The sequence below is a fragment of the Oreochromis aureus genome, linkage group 22 (assembly GCF_013358895.1).
Source record: "Oreochromis aureus strain Israel breed Guangdong linkage group 22, ZZ_aureus, whole genome shotgun sequence".
Classification (NCBI taxonomy): domain Eukaryota; kingdom Metazoa; phylum Chordata; class Actinopteri; order Cichliformes; family Cichlidae; genus Oreochromis; species Oreochromis aureus.
The window spans coordinates 5639826-5660623 of NC_052962.1; the positions used below are offsets into that span (position 1 = coordinate 5639826).

Below are 20798 nucleotides of genomic sequence, written 5' to 3' on the forward strand. Positions count from 1 at the left end.
CTGCTCAAATACACCTGAGGGTGAAGTCTGTGTGATATACGTTGAGCGTGTGCAGACAAACTATCAGGTTGTTCTGGAAGCCTGAAGGTGTGGCTGTGAGGACGTGCTGCCCCCACCTGAATGGTATATTGCCGAGGTGAGCAGCAACAGGTCGAGTAATACAGAGATCTTCTGATGTGACTATTTCTGCTTAGTGAGAACTTTGACTTCAGCTACTTTATGTATGTATATAGAGTCTTCAAACATCTTTAGTATTTACAAGGCTTTTAAATGTTTGACTGCAGTACTTCTACACCTAAGTTTTGTGAAGTACAGCCTCTCAACATTTCCTCAGTCAAATACTTTCAATAAATGTTTAAGACACTGGATGCACAGAGCTAACTGAATTCTAGTCCTTGAGTGCCTCTAAAACCTTCTCAATCACTCTAGGAAACGCACGTGATTTGTAGTCAAAGTTTAATTGCTTTCATGAACTTTGTGTGTTTTGTCCTTGGTGAGTGGACCCAGTCAGGTCCAGTTCAGTGGTTCCAAAGATTGGGAGAGGCTTGCTAAGATATCTACTTTTTTTTTCAGTGTCTCTGCAGCTTCAGAATTGCTGTAGATCAGGGGTGTCCAACTCCAGTCCTCGAGAGCTACTGTCCTGCAGCTTTTAGACACATCCTTGTTCCGACACACCTGAATCAAATGAATGGCTTGTTACCAGGCCTTTGCCAAATTTGATGACATGCTGAAGAGGTAATCCAATCATTGATTCAGCTGTGTTGGAGGAGGGATGCATCTAAAAGCTGCAGAACAGTAGCTCTTGAGGACTGGAGTTGGACACACCTGATGTAGATGCAATGATTGGCAGGGATAGCTCAGTAGGTAGAGTGGTTGCCTCTTGATCGGAAGGTGGGGGTTTGACTCCACTTGAACGGCTAACGTGAGGTACACCTGAGCAAGGTACCGTCTCTACACACTACTCCCCGGGCGCTGCATTGATGGCTGCCCACTGCTTCACTGGGTGAATGGGTTAAATGCTGAGGAGGAATTTCCCTACAGGGACTAACACACATACACATTATTATGATTGTGACCAAGAATTAAGATTTTTCCCAGTAACATGTTCATCAGAGTTGTGACTACAAAGTTTAACACAGCCAGCTTTGCTTTGCGTTGGAAGCTTCAACAAACCCAAACCACAGGTGAAAATAACAGTAATGTACTTTTCTGCTTGGTATCATAAAATTGATCATATGGCTGATAAACATGTGAAATTATTTTCTGGTCTTCATGTGCATCACATGAAGTGTGAAACTCTTTTCACTGCATTCATAAATCAATACTTTGTACACCAAACATGTAAGGTCAGCAAGACTGTCCATGTAAAAGAAGACTTAAAACTTGCTGCAAGAAATTATGTTTGCAGCTCTGAGTATGCATAATTCTAAAATTGAGTGATTTTATTTATTAGGGTTGAAACTTTTAAACCTTTCACAGGATTATAATTTTCTCAAACAGGGTGAATGGATGATGGGATGAGATTAAAGGGACAAAACTAAAGGGTTATTTTCCCAAACCATGAAATGTTAAAAGTGAGTGATTTAATATGGGGGGAGTATTCACTGGTGTGATGTCACCACTTTTATGACACATGGAGATTACATTGTACTTCAAAATAAAACATGCCTTTTTAAGATGACGCTTGCTGACATTTGCTTAAAATACAGTTTAGTTCTTGGAAAATATCAATATTTTCCAAATGTGTACGTTCAAAAGCTTAGATGATTTTTGGCAGACATCCCATGTGGAAAATTTGGACAGAATTACTATAGCATAATGTCCTCTGCTTTTTTTTTTTTTTTTTTTTAAATCTTTTGTTAGTAATTTGGCAAGCACTCACTCTGAATGATGAAACTATAGAAATGACTGTAATTTTATTTATTTATATTTTTATTTTTTTTTGGGGGGGTAAAATGGCACCAATAGTGGAAATGACCCAGAGTGGTAAAGTAGACCTGAATTGCAGTGGGTGATTTTTCTCTAAGCATGCTCAGTGCTGCCGTTTGTTTCTAAGGTGATGGCTACACAGTAGAGCTGTGAAACTTGCATGTATGCATACATCCAGTTTAAAGTTTCCTGTCCCACAGCCTCAGGAAGGAGATGTGATAATCATAAGATTAAATGTTCAGGTGTATGTTCTATGTTTGCAGAAATATCAAAGAGGCTCAACTATAACAACATTTTGGGAGGAAAGCACCATGTCAGCCTTTAAGCCTAGATCTTTGCAGACTCTGGTTCTGACCCCGGAGCAGATCCCGAGTTTCTTTCTCCTACCCTGCAGTCCGCAACCTTATCCGGTGTCCCCGGAGAGGACCAGACTGTCTCATGATGGTGAGAGCCCCCGCAAGAACCCACCTAGCCCTGCGTCCTCTCCCAGATTCCACACACCCCTACCAGTCATTCCCCCTCACACTGCCGCTGCTGCTGCAGAATCTGCGGACGTAGACATGGACCTGACCACGCGTGCAGCCATGTCGCTGTGTCACGTGCCGAAGGTGACCACGCCCTACGGTTTCCGCAATGTGTTGGCTGTGAGCCCCTGCACACGGCGGCGGGAGTCCCTGTTTCATCGGAACAAAGGAGACCCCCTCACTGTATCTGACCCAGCAGACCTTGGTCCTGGTCCCAGTCCTAGGAGGCGTTCTAGGACAGCATCACTGCATCCCATGAGGACTCTGGGTCTGCAGGTCATTAAGGTGCTCCAGAGACCTGCAGCTGCTCTAAAAGCTCTGAGTCCTGCAATCCAAAGGACTATCCCCAAGTGATGTCACATGCAACCACACCCATCTGACAGGTGGAGCAGTTCTGAAACTGCTGCTGGTTTTAAGCTGTTTTAATAAAGTGTTTGAATTACACTTTACAGTTTCCTGTGTGTCTGAACAAGATTAATAAAGATTGTTCTATGATTTTATTCTGATAATTCTCAGCAGGAAGAAATATTTCCTCTTCCTGTGGAGGAATTGAATTGTCTTGAGTACACAAGCCTTTTTTGGCGAATGTGTACATGAAATGATCCAAGCAGCAAAGGATGATGATAAAATACAAAAACCCACCAAAAAAGTGTCTAAATTGAACCTGAATGACATTACTGGGGCTCATTCCAAATGGACTGCTGGTACTTATGAAAAAATTTGAAATCATTCTTTTCCTCTAATTCAACAACCAGACTTTAACAATAATCAAAATGTTTCTACAGAAATTCTTGATTTGTTCAGCATGAAAACCCCAAACATCCACATCATCATATTCTAACAAATTCCTTTAAAAACAAAAAACAAACCCTGAAGTATGTAAAGAAACCCTTTGTTAAAGTGTAGACTTTACTGTTCAGCTTCAACCTCAAATCAGCACACAGATAAATATTGTTGCCTAAAATTTAAACCTCTTTCATTTGGGGTAATAAAGGAAAGGACAGATCTGGTTTGAACTTTGATAATTTCCACACTTTCTTTTCTCCAAATACCATTTTTCTTTTAACAGGAAGAGGAAAACATTGTAATAAAATCCCGAGACTACCAGTTACAAAACATTTACTCTCCAAAGGTAATTCTAAATTCTGTGACTAGATAAAACAGTGTTGGAGGAATACTGTATCATTATTTTCACCAGATACACAGAAACTGCTGTGATTGCTTTAACTCCAGTAAGGGGTAGATTTATTGATTTGATTTTTTTTTTAATGTTTTCATTATGTTAAGCTGAACTTGATTGTATTCATGCTGCTTTTGATCAATGTGCATTAGTTTCTCCTCTAGATGTCTAAAAGTCAGCAAAGGTTTGTTTTCAGTCTTCAAAATCAAAGATGTTGCTGTTGTGGAGCTTTTGGTCACATCACATGATCTTCATGATAGAGAAGTATAAAAGTGGACCAGTTCTGGTTCTCCTTATTTGCCATTACCCACCTGTGGGTGAGGGCAAATAAGGGATGTTGATATCAAACATGAGCACAGTTCCCAATAATGAGGTCAGTGTGTGAGCCAAATTTTCAGTCTGCACTGAACAGTTTAGTTTACCACAGTTTCTTCTACTCTTGGATCAGAAGTTGTCAAATGGATAATAAACACAAATCTTTAAGAGGGGCAGCCAATCAGAAGAAAATTCTTGTTTCAGATGAGAGCCTCCATCTAAAGCTCCTCTAGAGAGTCCAAAAATTAAAAGACAAAGCTGAAAATGATCAGAGTGAATCAACTTTAATAAAAAATCATGATTATACTTTTGACAAAAAAAAACTGTGTGCAGGAATGCGGGAGTAATCTAGAGCAAGGTCAAGAAACAAGCTCTCACAGATAGATGCTGGCTTAGGGTCATGAAACTGTGTAACAGGTTAAGGAAGGCAGGACTGTGTGGGGGTGTGTGTCCATCCATAGGTGAAGCTGCACTTGATGGAGGAGAAGAAGAGCGCCAATAAGGGGGCCTAAAATCTAAATCAATGGTTTTTGACCAATCGGGTAGAAGCACATCTCTTTTATAAATATGTGTACTTCTAAGTTAGGGGCATCTCTCTTCCAGAAGTTGGCTACAACAAACAGCTGCAGACTGTGGCTTTCTAACTGGAGAGCATGAATTATTTTTTGCTGTTTGAGGCAATAAATGATTGAAAACTTGGATTGGGACTGAAACCCTCTTTCACCTTAGATAAAAAGAATACGCTACAAATCTTGGTGACCCGATGTGATATCTGGGAAAAGAGAAAGAATTGGATAAGGTTCGCGACTGGAGATTTTCAGCGGGACCTCGGCGGACCCTTGGAACACTGTTCATTCATTCATCATCATAAATAACTGAAAGGTGAGCAGACAGCCGCTGGAGCCCTCTGCTTTTGAACTCTTCAGGCTCCTCCATGCCGCCTTTGCTCCTCTTGGTGGAGCTCTGCAAGTCATTCAGGTAGTTCTGCCTCTTGAAGCAATGACCTCTGCAGGAGGAGTTAAAGAGCTCCAGCTCTGCTGGTGGATCAAGCCCATCCATGTCAATTAGGTACCTACAGACCAGGTACCCAATGTGGTTCACGCCATAGGTGCAGTGGACTTAAATCAGCTTGTTGTTGTCCTAGCTCTCATTCAGGAAGTGCCTCGCTTCCCATTTGAAGCTCAGGATGGAGGCATCAGAGGTGGTCTTTGATGAAGATCTTGATACAAAAGCAGGACAACTGTCGATCAGTTTGTAGTACCTAATCGTGAAGGTCCTGGCTCTCCAGGTCACAGACTGTTTAAAAGGCACCTTGAAGGCATTGAATCAAGTCCCAGGGATCCTCTGACCAGCATATCCTTCTTCTTTTTCAGATGGGACATCTGCCCAGCTATGAGGTTTATACTCCCAGCTGAAGCTTTTAGACCTGAAATCAGTCTCATTAGCTCCCCTAAATAAAATAAATTTTTTTAAAAAAAAACCCCCAACACTGCTTTGAATGAAGGTGCAGTTTTAACATTCATATAGTGTGAGCATCATGCAGCATCATTGGGAACATTACAAGAAATCCAGACCTCTCAGATCACCTGCTTTCTCGCTCATGTCAGAGGTAAACCTGAAAAGCAGTGCCTCAAACATGAGTTGTGCTGAGGACAGTGGCATAATATCCACTCCAACATCCCATAATGTCCTTCGAATAATCGTCAGCTCTCCAAACATAAAAAAGGAGTCCAGAGGTTTCTGTTCCCATATACTCCCTACTAATACGATATTACAGTTTTTATTATTATAAATCCAGCTCCAAACTTTTCTGATTTTTAAAATCTGGTCGTGATGTGCGTATGAAACGTCATAATTATTTTATTAAAGATTCTTTAATAATCTTTATTAAAGATTTTTTTAAATTTTATTAAAGAGTAACGGACCATAACACTGTGCGACAGTTTGGATGGCGTCTTCTCTAACCTCTATATTAAAACCCAGTATCTGCTTGTTAATGGATCTGGTACATGCAGAAATTAACAGGAGACGTTGTTAATTGACAATATACCTAGCTTTATTATTGAAGCTGTAGATCTCTGTGAATTAGTGAAGACATTTTAAATTGAGGTGTTTTCGACGAGTTTCGTGAACAGTTACTATCACGTGATGCGTTGAAATTTGAAGCGTTTACACAACACTGGAAAAGAAAAGTGAAAGCTGGACACTTTAAACTGAAAGCTGAAAATTTTACACGTTATTTCTCTGTCGGACGTTTCCGTCGGATTTTAGCTGGTAGCATAATAGCAACTGTAGAGTCACATTCCGGTTCACGCAGGAAATGAGCGTCCGCCTCCAGTGACGCTTGCCCGGCGATCCCGGAAGTGTCTCGTCCTGTTTACATTCTGCTCTTTGTTCGCTGCAAAATGTCGAAAAAGCGGTCTGAGAGCCGCAGGCTGAAGGCCACCATCGAGCAGCGGATGGCGGCGGCAGCTCAGGAGATCTTTCGGCTGCTCCATGAACGCAGCCGAGCCGAGCTGCCGGAGCTGCGGGAGCTGCTGGCGGAGCGGCTGTCGGCGGCCATCGAGCTCATCCTCACCGCGTTCGAAGAGAGCAGAGCGGTCGAGAGAGGAGCGGCGGACCCCGGAGGGGAGCGCAAAGGTCAGTGTCCGCATTCAGCACCACACTGCAGCCTCAACTAGTCCCATTTACTGGCGCGCTCAAGGTCCTCCCGCAGATCTTTTAGTGTTCATTCTTCTGTTTATATACGACAGATCTGCATGTATAAACAAATTTTTAATGATAACTTTATCTTCTTTCTGCATTTAAATACTCTGAATACTGCATGGATTTAATGAAGTATTTGTACACATTGCTCTGAGGAAACATTACCTGTCTGTGTGAGAGTTTAGCCAGTAAACACATCACGTTTATTAGTTTCACATAAATAGTCCAACTGACACGAGGCTTAAGAATGTTTCACTCTGGCTTCCTTTGGAAACAAATTTAGAATTAAAGGACAGACCAAGCTGAAACAGTGTTGATGTGATGCTAGAATAAAGGAGCAGACATGAGAAACTGTGCTATAACAGAAGGAGACCAGAGGCATGAAGATGAAAGAGATGCTGGAGATGGTCTGAGACAAAGAGATGCTATGTGGTCCTTTCTGTACTTCTAGAGCAAAATAGTTTTTATTCGTAAGGGCTTTAAAAAAGTTTAATTCAGTTCGTCTTGATGCATTCTCAATCATCCAGGAAAGTAAATCTCCAAAAGTTGAATCTGTTCATCTGGACGTAGCGTTTTGTGGGAGAAGTCACTTGGATGAGTGACGAAACGTTTCTCCCACAAAACGCTACGTCCAGATGAACAGATTCAACTTTTGGAGATTTAATTCAGTTCAATTCAATTCAGTTGTATTTATAAAGCACTGAATCACAACAGTAGTGACCTCAGGGTGCTTTATATTGTAAGGTACAGTCGTGAGCGCCTGCTCAAAATCAACAGAAGCAAATTCACAAACTTTTCATACACGGAAGAGCTACGAATTACAGTAAAAAAACTGTGGACTGCTTCGGAGGCATTTACCACCGACCCTTGCTACTAGATCTCGCCCACAGTGGAAATGTCTCAGGCGTTGTGAGAGGAAACAGAAGAGGGGTAAGCGCGGAGGCATCCGGAGTAGGTTAGTGGCTAATCCACACAAACCCGCTATTCCCACCATTGTACTGTCCAACATGCGCTCCCTGGACAACAAGCTGGATCATGTACGCTTACTTTGGTCCACTTTGAAGTCAGTGAGGGAGTGTTGTGTCTTCGTGTTTGTGGAAAAACATGTCTTAACAATAACATTCCCAACAGTGCCATTCAACTCAACCGGCTAAGATGCTTTCGGGCAGACAGAGCCCCCTCTGTGAGTCTTACCCACAGAAGGGGCTCTGTGTTTACATCAACGATGCCTGGTGCTACAACCCTGTTGTGGCTTCCAATACTGTTCACCTCTGCTGCTATGATCATCAATTGCAGACCGTTCTACCTATCGAGAGAATTTTCAGCCATACTGTTTGTTGCTGTTTATATCCCTCCCTCCTCCAATAACAACAATTGGAGTGAGGCACTGAATGAACTGTATCAGCATGTCAGTGAGCAGCAGATGGCCCACCCAGATGCTTTTCTCGTCCTGGGGGGCGATTTCAGTCATGCAGAGCAAAAGAATGCCCAAACTGCACAAACACGTTAAATTTCCTACACGGGGAAACATGGAATGCAGCCTTCAGAGCCAGGGATGAGGTGAGCCTAAGAACAGCTTGGGCAAACCTGTCACGTAGCATTGCCACCATCGCCTTTTCACTGATTCCCCCACCCCACTTGCCCACGAACACTTGCGTTGGACACTGTTGTCTATAAAAGATTGTTTTGTATTGTATTGTGTTGTATATAAGACTTTTATTTTATTTTTATCTTTATATTGTTTTAGTGTACACTCAGGGCCATGGGAGCATTTCAATTTCAAATTCGTGTGTATGACTGTACATATGGACTTTTGACTTTGACTCAATCAGATGAGCAAGCACTTGGCAACAGTGGCAACAGTGGAAAGGAAAAACACCCTTTTAACAGGAAGAAATCTCTGGCAAAATCAGGCGCAGGGAGGGGCAGCCATCTGCTACCACTGGTGGGGGGTGGGGTGAGGAAGACAGGACAAAGACACAGTGGAAAAGAGCCACAGATTAATAATAACTAATAATTAAATGTGGGTGTTGTACTGCGCAGGGAGTGACTTCTCAGAGTAAAAGCTTTGTCTGCAGGATAAAAATGATCAAATTAATGTGTGGCTTTGCTTGTGGTTCCTGCACTATTGTCCCTTTGGTGAAAAGAATGTATGAATACTGAATGTATTCACAGATGGTAGTTTAAGCATCTTACTGCCGATTCAAATAAAAACATTTTTTATTTTCAGCATGACAATGATCTCAAATGCACCACCAATGCAGTAAAACATACTTGGATGCAAAAACATGTACTGGAACACTATCAGTCATGAACTGGTTTCCCCAAATCCTGCGTCTCAACATTACTGAAGCAAACCTTGATATAAACGTTAATGTAATATACAAACTTCAGGTATCAGTAGTTCAGTAAATTTAATCCCACGACAGCAAGAAAAGGATTCATTTTAAACTACAGCTATGACAGGAAACAGAAGAAGCAAAAGTGTGTGCAGAACAAATCAGGCTTCTGGTGTGGACCGAGCAGGCAGGGCATCAGAGGGAGAGTATGGGTGGGGCTAGTGAAAGTGTTTAGGTAACACATCAACCTTAGTTATTACCTTTTAAAAAAAAATCTATTACTAAAAGTGATAGAGTCACATGATTTAAATAATCACATGTCATGTATTTTCTCTCCAGAGTTGTGTTTGTCAGTTGGCGTCACAAGTCTCTCTGTTGAGAAACATCTGAAGCCAGGCAACTCGATAGACAACCAACTGAAAGAGACTCTGCCTGGCACTTCCTCCAGACCACAGACCATCTCTGAACTGGATCGCCAGCTGGCCTCTCCAGATGATCCAATGGGAGACGAAGAACAATGTGAGAATGACAAGCAGTTGGTGTCTCACCTTTGCAGAGTGTGTGGGAAGTCCTTTGACAGGAAAGGCTTTCTGATGAAGCACGTGGAGAAGCACTCGAAAGAGGCCGACTGTCTGTGTGGTATGTGTGGTGAGCGTTTTGAGTCCAGTGATGGCCTAATGCTGCATCTCCAGATGCACCGTGACAGCACCAGGACATGCGATGTCTGCGGCAAGAAGTTTCCCTCAATCCGAGCTCAGGAGATGCACATGAGGATGCACACTGGAGAGAAACCCTTCAGCTGTGTTGTCTGCGGGAAAGGCTTCAATCAGAAGGGCAACATGGTAACCCACATGAGGATCCACACGGCAGAGAAGCCATTCACCTGCAATGTCTGCCACAAAGAGTTCAGCCAAGGCAGCTCGCTTGAACGACACATGAAAGCTCACGACGGACAGACACCGTTCAGCTGCAGCTTTTGCGGAAAAGAATTTCCAAAGAGTGCTGAGCTGAGGCGACACATCCGGAGCCATGGATCAGATGAGCAAACGGCCATCAGTAGCCGGCACAGAAAACCCAGTCTGACCCCTTCGCACTGCTGCAAGGTCTGCAGCAACGCGTTTCACAACAAAGGAAACTTTGTGAGGCATGCAGAGACTCATCTAAACCACCCTGATTGTCTCTGTGGCATCTGTGGAGAGCGTGCAGAGTCCTCTGAGAGTTTGCAGCTGCACATCCAGAGTCACAGAGAAACAAGCCGGATCTGCGACATCTGTGGCATAAGCTTCAGAGACATGGAGATACACATGAGGACACACACGGGCCAGAAACCATTTAGGTGCAAAGACTGCGGGAAGGACTTCCCCAGAAAGGGATCGCTGGAGAGACACATGAAGCTGCATGCTGGTGAGCGGCCGTTCATCTGCGAGTTCTGTGGGAAGACTTTCATAGAAAACACAGTCCTAAAGAGGCACATCAAGAGCCACATTGGAGGGAAACCACGAATATACTCCTGTGAGGTCTGTGGCAAGAAGTTCACCATGAGCCAACACCTGGATGTTCACAAGAGGATCCACACCGGGGAGAAGCCATACACCTGCAGGGTGTGTGGGAAGAACTTCAGGCAGATCGGAAACCTGGACTCTCACATGAGGATCCACACGGGCGAGAAGCCATTTATCTGTAGCCTCTGTGGGAAGAGGTTTCGCCAAAAAATCTCACTGGAGACACACGAGAGGTTCCACAAGAAGGAGAAACCCTACAGCTGCCAGCTCTGCAATAAGGGCTTCGTACAGAAGATCGACCTGAAGAGACACATGCTAACGCACACTGGGGAAAAACCCTACAGCTGCCAGGAGTGTGGGAAGAGGTACCAGGAGAAACGCTCAGTGGAGTCACACATGAAGGTCCACAGGGGAGAGCAGTCTGTCAAAGACTGTCAAAGACAGGAAGGAGTTCAGCCTGACTTCATCCAGCTGTGAGCTGCAGACACAACTCCTGTTAAGACCTCAGTTTGAGAAGCTGTTGCTTCATGAACATGTTGAAGTATATTTATGTTCCCATATCTTCAGAGATGATATAGACAGAGTCACAGCTGGACAGAATTGAAATTACCATAAAGGTCTGAGCTTCCTGTCAGACAGTGTGGCTGCTTCTATGCAGAAATGTTTGACTTTTTTAATTAAAACTACACAAGTCAAGTTTTTAGATTCTAGTCTATCACTTTTAAATTGGCTGAATAAAATGTGTAAAACTCAGGACAAGGAAGCTTCACAAGAGAAAGCACGCCTAAAAGAAGTATCCCTCAGGGGGCGGCACTTTCTGATAGTCTAGGAACAGCAAGGGTGGAGGCTCAAAACCTTCGAGCTAAAACTTTGAAACAGAGTTAATGCATTAAGAAAATTAGTTAATAATCTGTAATTTTTACAAATGAAGTATTCTGGGAGCTCAACAGATAAAAATAGCTTCTAGTTTTCTGTGTTTTTAACAACTGAGTTTTTCTCATATTATTTCTTGGTGTTTATGGAGCAACATAATAATCATATAAGGATGCTGGTAAACAGGTTGATTGTCCACAGCTACAAATCTTAAAAATGAAATAAAAAAGTCTATTTTGGATTTGAGGTCGTGTTTAAGTTTCAAGTGACTGGACGTTGTATGTATTCATGTACTGTTGTGAACTTTTTATTCATACAAATATTTCCTACCATTAATTTGAATCTGCTTCTGTAACTGGCCGTATTTATTTTTAGATTTTTACAGGAATTATTCCATTGGTGGAGTGAATATAATGGAAGGTTGTGGGAAATATGTGCATGTTTGTAAACATAATCAGCAGATTGTGTTATTTTGCAGTGAAATGTAGCTAGCGGAGCTGAGCAGCTTCAGAGTGGGTTGTGAAGTCCAGAGGTTTGAACAGGCAGGCAGGCATTGGGCAAACTCGCTGCTATTTATAAAATGTTTGTAGCCTAGTGACTGGATTCATACCTGACCAGGTGTCCCTTTCTACATCCCACACATTCAGACAGTGTTCCACATATGATTGTCCTGCATGTTTTTTTGTATCTCACAGGTTTGGACATGGCAATGCTTTCGTCATGCTAACTTGGAGGCTAGAATGTCTTGTTGTAGGTCGCTACAAAGATTTGGTATGAGTATGATGGAAACTACCCAAAAGAAAAGAAACTGAACCAACAACACAAGCTGACAAACTGCTTCTCCCTGGGATGAAGCCAGTGGGAGGCACAGAGTCTTGTGATTTTTTTTTGCGCTATTTTGCAGTTTCATACAAGGATGCATTAGCATCATAATAAGCTTGAAAGAGTCATATCAGTCCATGGATGTACCTCCTGAAGCCCCACATTGGGGAGAGCAGAGTGGCAAACTGACAGGTGGATTGGTGAAAGGTCTACAGTGATGTGGTGTAGACAGAAGTGAGTTTTATCCTCAGATATGACTGCGTGGGTTGAGGATACCAGCAGCAGGAATGAAATAAAATGAAATTTCTGTCTATAATTTAAATAGCAACTTTAAAAGCAACTGACAAGATCAGCAGTTTTATACAGGATAAAGATCACGTTCTCATGCTCAGTCACCATAAACGCACAGTAAGTTATTAGAAACTGCTAGTCCATGACTGGGTCCTCACTTCACCTGCTGCTCGTCGTGTAGAGATGTTCAGGAAATTTGGAGCCACTGTGTGTCTATGTGTGTCACTAGTGTCTTTATGAATAATTATCCTTTCATTTGATTAAGATCCTTTTTTTTTCTTTTTAAATGGGGTACTTGTCTTATTTATAGGGATTGTCATGTCTCATCAGAGGAGGAAACAGGTGATTCAACAAAGGCCAAAAGACTTGCTGCAGGACTAGGACTGGGCAATATGACCCAAAGTTCATATCTTGATATTCTTTAGCTGGATGGCGATATACGATATATATCTCTGTATTTTTTTAAAGCCATAAAGTAAGAACAAAAAGAGAGTTCTTAGTCAAAGCTGTGTCCCAGATCTCACACAGGCACTTTTATTAAGATACAGCATAGATGTACATGAAAACATTACTCAGAAATAAATTATCAGCATTTATTAAAAAATAATACTCCATAAATAAAATAAAACAATGTTTTTTTTGTGCATAACAAAAAGCTCACAATTGTGCAATCAAAATGTAAACTAAAAGACGCTGAGCATAACGAAGACAGACAGGTTTTGCAGCTGCTCTGTTCTCAAGTTCTACTGCGTGACTGACAGCTTTGAGTTTGAAATCCTCTTTGTAACCATGTCTCTTAACAGGTGCCATTTGTGGTCCTTATACACACACAATACGGTAATATTACGTTGAAGCACAGTACGTATTACTCTGCGAGGCTCCGACAAGCCATCAAGCGATGCGGCTTTGTAGCTTACCAAAGTCGTACTAAAACATTTTTTGACAGATTGCTGAGCCCTGTGTATCACATAAAATCGGTTCGCGGTCAGCAAGCACAACCAGAATTCATACATAAGGCGCACTGTTGATTTTTGAGAAAATTAAAGGATTTTAACGCGTTGACGCCGTCCAGCCCCACGCACGGGGCGATCCGCGGTAACTCGTTAACAGAGATTCGCCGAGTTAATGCAGTTATAGTGTTAATGTCATTTTAACGAGATTAGCGCTACCAGCACTAAAATAGTAATCTCCAAATGTTTTCTTTTTACCGACCAGCTCCTCTTTGATAGTTGCCGTGTCCATCTTGTCGTTGCCTGCAGGTGAAGCGATGGGGGAGGGGGAGTTGTGTTCAGTGAAGGAGAGAGGCAAGGAAGAGTAACGTTGCGTAGAGACAAAAGTGGACAAAAGAGAGGGAAACAAGCGGCTCCACAAATATAATTATAACGTAACATAGACTATATCGATATAAACGATACTGTCACATCTCATATCTCGTATAAAAATATATCGACATATTTAAAAACTTGATATATCGCCCAGTCCTATGCAGGACTAGAAAAAAGAGAAAAGAAAACTAAAAATAACAAGAATTGATATTACTGACAATCTTTATTAACAACCTGACTGCATCCAAGGAGCTCTAGCTAACAGCGGCACCTGTGTCAGGTAACTCCAAGCTGAGTGACAAACAGCAGCTCAGTGATGACCTAGTCCTCTGACAGTAAACCAGGAGGACAGACTCTTGCTCCAGCCGGCTGCTGCTCATGACAGAGCCAACAAGCCAGCTGCTGGACCACATGAGGACTATGGATTACTGTGGACTCAATCTGAACCCCATCCCTATTTCTTTTAAACTTTATTAATAAGTTGCAATTATTCAACAAAAGGACAATAGGTATAAAGTCAAAGTATATAATCCAAGTATAATTTTTCAAAATTTATTATTAAGCAGTTGAAATTTCAGGTTACTAACTGTGCCATCTCTCTTCCTCTGCTCCATGTGTCAAAACAGACAAAGCACTCCGAACCCAAGCAGAACACACTTTTATTATGAGACACAGAAAGAGAATATTCATATCACTGGTTGAGAGTTTGGGGGAAGACTGCGGTTTAAACTTGGTCCCCCTGGTGTGGGTCCATCCCTTAGGTCATCTTACACTTTATACAGCGAGCTTCTCCCTGTGATCGGAAGACAACTCTCCCTACTTCACCATGGCAACTGTCTCTTGTTCTCTGGTCAGCCCTGTAGAGAGCAAGAAAGAAGTGGAGGGAGAGCTCCGCTGAGAGAATTTATAAACTTGTTTTCATCTAGCGGTGTCAGCTTAATCTGGATCTTGTAGTTTCTGTGCTTTGCTGTGCCATACAGAACAGCATCCTATCACAACCCCCATACATACCTTGGGGCGGTGTCTTCTTTTTGTTTGTGTCTGTTAGTATCAGTGTGTAACAGTCTACTTTCAATGCTCTATTCTACAATACCTAAACATCTGATTAAAATTTGTGTGAAATATAAAATAATGAGTTATATACGTATTAAAAATAAAAAATTAATTCTACCACATGTGATGCTCCTCAGCCTCACCTGCTGCTGCCTCTCTGCCAGGAAGCTGGTGATCCACTGACAGGTGGAGGGGGCAGAGTGATCTGGGTGAGATTTGTGAGTACACCATGGTTTGCTATCATTGAATGTGCAACCTTTTTCTCAGGGCTTTCTGATCAGTTGATCTGCTGACTCACAGGCGGTTTACTTCTGGCTAAAAATATCCCTCACAACCAGAAAGTAGCAAGGAGACGCCGGCACACGCTCACAACTCTCCTCTGACTCCGACAGCCTCCGCTTCAGCAGGGGCGCTGTTCGCTTTCCCCGCTCCGCGCTCCTCGACGCGGAACTCGCAGCGTGTTTACCTTCCCACTGGCTCTCTTTGTCCCGGAGGCTCCCGGCGGGGAGAAGCCGCAAAATGTGCACCGTGCAGCTGCTGCGGGTGTTGGTCCACGAGCGGATCAGCGCCGCCGCCGAAGACTTCCTGGTGCGGCTGGAGAAGGGAGAAGAAGCAGCCGAGCTCCCGGCGCTGAGAGCGCTGCTGACTGAGCGGTTGACGGCGGCCGCGGAGGAGATCGTCGCTCTGCTGGAGAAGACCGTGGCGGAGTACCAGGACAGAATGGAGCGCTCAGAGCGGGAGATCTTCCGCCAGAGGAGGCTGCTCGATGCCGTGCTCAAGCCCGAAGTCCGGCTGCACGCGGCAGGTCAGTGTCCGGAAACAGCCGAGTCGAGCTCGCGTTGTCGGCTGATGTCCGCGCGCAAGAGTTGAGAGGTGAAGCGGTATTTTCAGAGGAAACACGAACAGCAGGAGGCTGTTAGCAGACTGTAACCACGACTCCTGGGAGGCAGCGCAGCACAGCCTGACGGGAAGTGTAGTGTAGAGCCTGCAAGAAAAGCAGTTGAGGAAACCGCACCTGTGAATTGCTCTCTCTGCGCCGCTGTTGTTTCTGTGCGGCTCGCTGTGACATGACACACACTGCTGTCCACTCACCCTGCAGCTAACTTCCCCACACTTATATTTCTTTCCAAGGTCACACGACAGGAAACCAGCTGCCGGTAAATGATCGAACATGCATCCCAGCAGATTCAATGTAAAATTATTGATGAGAGAAAGAAATGAGTTCAGTTTTTCTCTCGATCTTATTTTTTTTCTCATGTTCTGGAAGGGGGTTTCACACCAGTTTGGACAATTATAAGATTTAGAATGTAAAATTGTGGTAAATTTAAGAAAAATGAATCCAAATTTGTCTCTATGACTTGAGTATTTTGTCACACTTTAGTGTTGTCCTGTAATGATAATCAGCAAATTTGAGATTTTCTAGTTTTAAGAGAGTAAACACTGTAGTGCAGCAACAGGAAAGTCACTGTGAATCAGACTCTGACAAGATATGAAATATAAAACATTCACTACTGTCTTATATTTGTTTCCAGAACTGCCATCTTCAATTGATGTTTTCTGGTAAAGTCTAATCTGACCTTTCTGGTCTCAAGTGTACCCACTGTTTTGCACCTTGTTGTAAATCCTCTAGAGCCACCTAATGTGACTCCAACTCTACATCCAACCACATGACTGATAAAGATAAATTGTGAGACTTCTCACTGTTACTGGCCCAAGAACATACCTAACTTTGCCATGAAATGTGTCACCGGCCCGGGTTTGAGTCCGACCTGCGGCCCTTTGCCGCATGTCTTTCCCTCCGCTTTCATGTCAGTTTTCACTGTGCATCTATCTAATAAAGCCAAAAAAATATATTAAAAAAAAAACTTTCTTCAGAATCAGTGCTGGCTTTTGGTGCACACCCCCTGTTCATGAGCATAAACTAGGCGCCTCCACAGAGTGTTTGTGGTCCTGCTATCAGCTAGTTAGATGTTCTTCTCTGTGATGGACCACATCTGGTGATAGTTCCATTAGACCAGAGTCTGCAGCAGGCGAAGACCTGGTTCATAAGCTGCTGCACTGAGCTGGACCAGAACAACATGAAGGAAAGACTCTGAGAAAGGCAGCTGATTATTAATCCAACTTCACATGTGCCACAAATTACATACTTAGTTATTTACCCCAGAAAGGTTGAAGTCCTCACTCGCTGTGCTCGCATCTCTTCTCTTTCTTCTTTTATCTTCAACGTCATGCTGCTCTGTTGTATCTTAAGTGCCCCTTGGGGATAAATAAAGTCTTTCTGATTCTGATTCTGATTTCTCACACCCAGCTGGTCATGGCAGATGGCCGCCCCTCCCTGAGCCCCTGATTTCCTCTTTAACAGTGTAGGATCTTTACCTTTTGTAAAATAAAGCACTTTGAGTCAACGTTTTGTGATTTGGCACCACATTGTAAAGTTAAATAATCACACAGATCAAAACTATTCTCATTCTGTTCCCTCTGCTCTCTTACTTTCTCCAAAACAGAGATAGGTTTAAGTGTCACAGGGTTAAGAAAGTGTGATTCTGGCTTTTGGCATCCAAATTAGTCATGTGCCTATGATGGTGTCACAAACTGACCCCGAGGTGCTTCTTCTGCATAACAATCTGTAATCTGTAGTGGACATCATGACATATATGATAGTACAACATATTTCTGCTAGGATTGAGAAAGAACTGAGATCACATTCTGTGTCTTTGTTTCAGTGTTTCCTTCAGATGTTCAGCAGCTGTTGGGGAGCAAAGATGAAGTTTCCCGTGAACACCAGAAGAGCTCCAGTCTGGACCCGGGGGAAGACCCAGTGCACCCACAGATTAAAGAGGAAGAGGAAGAAGCCTGGGCCAGTCAGACAGAAGAACAGCTTCAGGACCTGCAGGTGGCTGAAATCACCACGTTCACATTCAGCCCTGTGCACGTGAAGAGTGAAGATGATGAGGAGAAGCCTGAGTCCTCACAACTTCATCACTGCTGGACTGAGGAGAGCAGAGGCTCTGAGGGAGGACCAGAAGCAGACAGGAACTCAGATCCAGATCCACTGTTACAGCCTGTTAGTGAAGACAACTCTCTGGACTCGACTGAAACTGATGACAGTGACTGTGACTGGACACAAACAAAGTCAGGTAGAGATGTTAAAAATCCTGACAGTGATGTTGGCACTGCAGTCAAAGAGAGACCATTTCCCTGCTCATATTGTGGGAAGAGATTTAGCCTTAAGGGAAATTTGAACAGACACATAAGAGACCACACAGGAGAGAGACCATTTCCCTGCACAGACTGTGATAAGTCATTTAAAGACAGTGGCTCCTTAACGGCACACATGCGATGTCACACTGGGGAGCAACCATACAGCTGCTTGTTCTGTGGGAAAAATTTCAGTGGGAGGGGAAACATGACCAGACACATGAGGATCCACACAGGAGAGAAACCGTTCACCTGCTCAGTGTGCAATAAAAGTTTTCATGTTAAAGAACATCTCAACAGACACATGAAGTACCACACAGGGGAGAAACCTTTCAGCTGCTCCATCTGTGGGAAAGGCTGCGCTCAGAAAACAGACCTAAAGAAGCACATGAGAGTTCACACAGGAGAGAAACCCTTCAGCTGTCCTTTCTGTGGAAAGTGCTGCGCAGAAAAAGGAGACCTAACCAAACACATGAGAGTCCACACAGGAGAAAAACCATTCAGCTGTAATATCTGTGGGAAAAGCTGTGCCCAAAAGGGGAGCCTGAAGATCCACATGAGGGTTCACACAGGAGAAAAACCGTTCAGCTGCTCTGTTTGTGAGAAACGTTTCACTGTTACGGGACATCTAAAGAGACACATGAAGCTGCACACAGCAGAGAGTCATCCGCCTGGGTCTGCAGAGTCACATTCAGGCAAAGTAGAAAACGATGAGTCAGCAAACACATCGTGATTCACAATGGCCTTCTCTGACTGATCAGCTGTTGCTGGAAATGGAACTGATAAAACATACAATCATTTACAATGAAGAGGATACAATGAGCGAGAATGTTTCTTTGTTCTAGAACCAAATCAAAACAGGCTTAAAAAAGGTGGTGAGTTTTGATAGGAGCGTAACAGTTTGTAAGAGATGCATTCACAGCTCCTGGTCAAAAGACAAAGCTTGATGTCCTATTTATTAAAAAGTGCAGGGGAAAATATGTTTCACAGGAATCTGAAAGGTTTGAAAAAAAAATACATCCTCATATGCACTTTTTTCCAGATGCAGTGTTCCCTTTAATAAACCACCAGGAAGGGCATTTATGTGGATCAGCCTTGTATTCACTGGCAAACTCTCACATTCAACTGTAATTGTTCAAGAAAAAGGTCTGCATGCACAAGTGTTATTGCAGTATTTGTACGTTTGCAACAATCAGATTTATTATTGTAGGGTCAAAGCGCTTTTGGTTGACTGTTGTTGTGAACTTGCGATTATTTAATTAAAATTAAACTCAACAAATCTGCAGCTTTCCAAATGAATGTTGCGATATTGTTTGAAATTGAGGCTTTGATTAATCTGGTTTAATTTTTCTTTTTTTAATATCGTGAACATGGGCCTTTATGATCAGAACAAGGATGTAATAAATTGTAGGCATCCAGATGTGGAGAAGGCAAAGTCAGGTTTTGTAGAAAGGTCACATCACAATTACATCAAGATTTTAGAAATGGGAGTGAGAAGTGCCATAAATGTTGTTTATAAATGAGAACCTAGTTGTTTGGTTTGTGTTGGATAGGCACAACATCTGACTCAAATGAAGGGGCACTGAAGTCCATCCATCCATCCATCCTCATCCGCTTTATCCGAAGTCGGGTCGCGGGGGCAGCAGCCTAAGCAGAGAAGCCCAGACCTCCCTCTCCCCAGCCACCTCCCCAGCTCATCCGGGGAACACCAAAGCGTTCCCAGGCCAGCCGAGAGATATAATCTCTCCAGCGCGTCCTGGGTCTGCCCTGGGCCTCCTCCCGGTGGGACATGCCCGAACACCTCACCCAGGAGGCGCCCAGGGGCATCCTTGTCAGATGCCCGAACCACCTCAACTGGCTCCTTTCGATGTGGAGGAGCAGCGGCTCTACTCTGAGCCCCTCCCGGATGGCCGAACTTCTCACCCTATCTCTAAGGGAGAGGCCAGCCACCCTTCGGAGGAAGCTCATTTCTGCCGCTTGTATCCGCGATCTCGTTCTTTCAGTCACTACCCACAGCTCGTGGCCATAGGTGAGGGTCGGGACGTAGATCGACCGGTAAATTGAGAGCTTCGCTTTTACACTCAGCTCCCACGACGGACCGGTGCAGCGTCCGCATCACTGCAGCCGCAGCACCAATCCGTCTGTCGATCTCCGGCTCCCTTCTCCCATCACTCGCGAACAAGACCCCGAGATACTTAAACTCCTCCACTTGGGGCAGGAGCTCATCCCCGACCCGGAGTGGGCATTCCACCCTTTTCCGGCTGAGAACCATGGCCTCAGATTTGGAGGTGCTGATCCTCATTCCCGCTGCTTCACACTCGGCTGCGAACCGTTCCAGTGCGAGCTGGAGGCCCCCACCGATGAAGCCATCAGAACCACATCATCCGCAAAAGCAGAGATGAGATTCTGAGGCCACCAAGTGAAAGCCCTCCGCCACTTGGCTGCGCCTAGAAATCCTGTCCATAAAAATTATGAACAGAATCGGTGATAAAGGGCAGCCCTGGCGGAGCCCATCACCCACCGGAAACGAGTCCGACTTATTGCCGGCAATGCGAACCAAACTCTTACAACGGTTGTATAGGGATCGAATGGCCCTTAGCAGTGGGCCAGACACCCCATACTCCCGCAACACCTCCCACAGGACACCCGAGGGACACGGTCGAATGCCTTCTCCAAGTCCACAAAACACATGTAGACTGGTTGGGCAAACTCCCATGCACCCTCAAGTATCCTCGAGAGGA

At 43.9% G+C, this 20798-nt stretch overlaps 3 protein-coding genes and 1 long non-coding RNA gene across 5 annotated transcripts; 3 read left to right on the forward strand and 1 right to left on the reverse strand.

Annotated features, from left to right (window-relative positions):
- On the forward strand, nt 1-2897 carry LOC116320802 (C2 calcium-dependent domain-containing protein 4A-like). 2 transcript variants are annotated; one of them, XM_031740517.2, is made up of 2 exons: nt 1-136; nt 2193-2897. In XM_031740517.2, exon 2 carries the CDS (start codon nt 2241-2243, stop codon nt 2805-2807), a length of 567 nt encoding a protein of 188 aa, XP_031596377.1. In that variant the 5' UTR covers nt 1-136; nt 2193-2240; the 3' UTR covers nt 2808-2897. The 2 variants fall into 2 exon arrangements, with proteins under 2 accessions (XP_031596377.1, XP_039461645.1); XM_039605711.1 differs by lacking the exon at nt 1-136 and adding an exon at nt 826-942.
- A 1384-nt stretch (nt 2898-4281) lies between these two features.
- On the forward strand, nt 4282-11614 carry LOC116320799 (gastrula zinc finger protein XlCGF57.1-like). The gene is made up of 2 exons (XM_031740515.2): nt 4282-6588; nt 9333-11614. The coding sequence occupies exons 1-2, from the start codon at nt 6354-6356 to the stop codon at nt 10970-10972; spliced, it is 1875 nt and encodes a 624-aa protein (XP_031596375.1). The 5' UTR covers nt 4282-6353; the 3' UTR covers nt 10973-11614.
- A 2834-nt stretch (nt 11615-14448) lies between these two features.
- LOC120435831 lies at nt 14449-15134 on the reverse strand. The gene is made up of 2 exons (XR_005609953.1): nt 15003-15134; nt 14449-14663 (listed from the first exon to the last, which is right to left on the reverse strand). It is a non-coding gene; the product is annotated as an uncharacterized LOC120435831 (long non-coding RNA).
- A 209-nt stretch (nt 15135-15343) lies between these two features.
- On the forward strand, nt 15344-19742 carry LOC116320800 (zinc finger protein 660-like). The gene is made up of 2 exons (XM_031740516.2): nt 15344-15664; nt 17583-19742. Exons 1-2 carry the CDS (start codon nt 15379-15381, stop codon nt 18788-18790), a joined length of 1494 nt encoding a protein of 497 aa, XP_031596376.1. The 5' UTR covers nt 15344-15378; the 3' UTR covers nt 18791-19742.
- The last annotated feature ends 1056 nt before the right edge of the window (nt 19743-20798 follow it).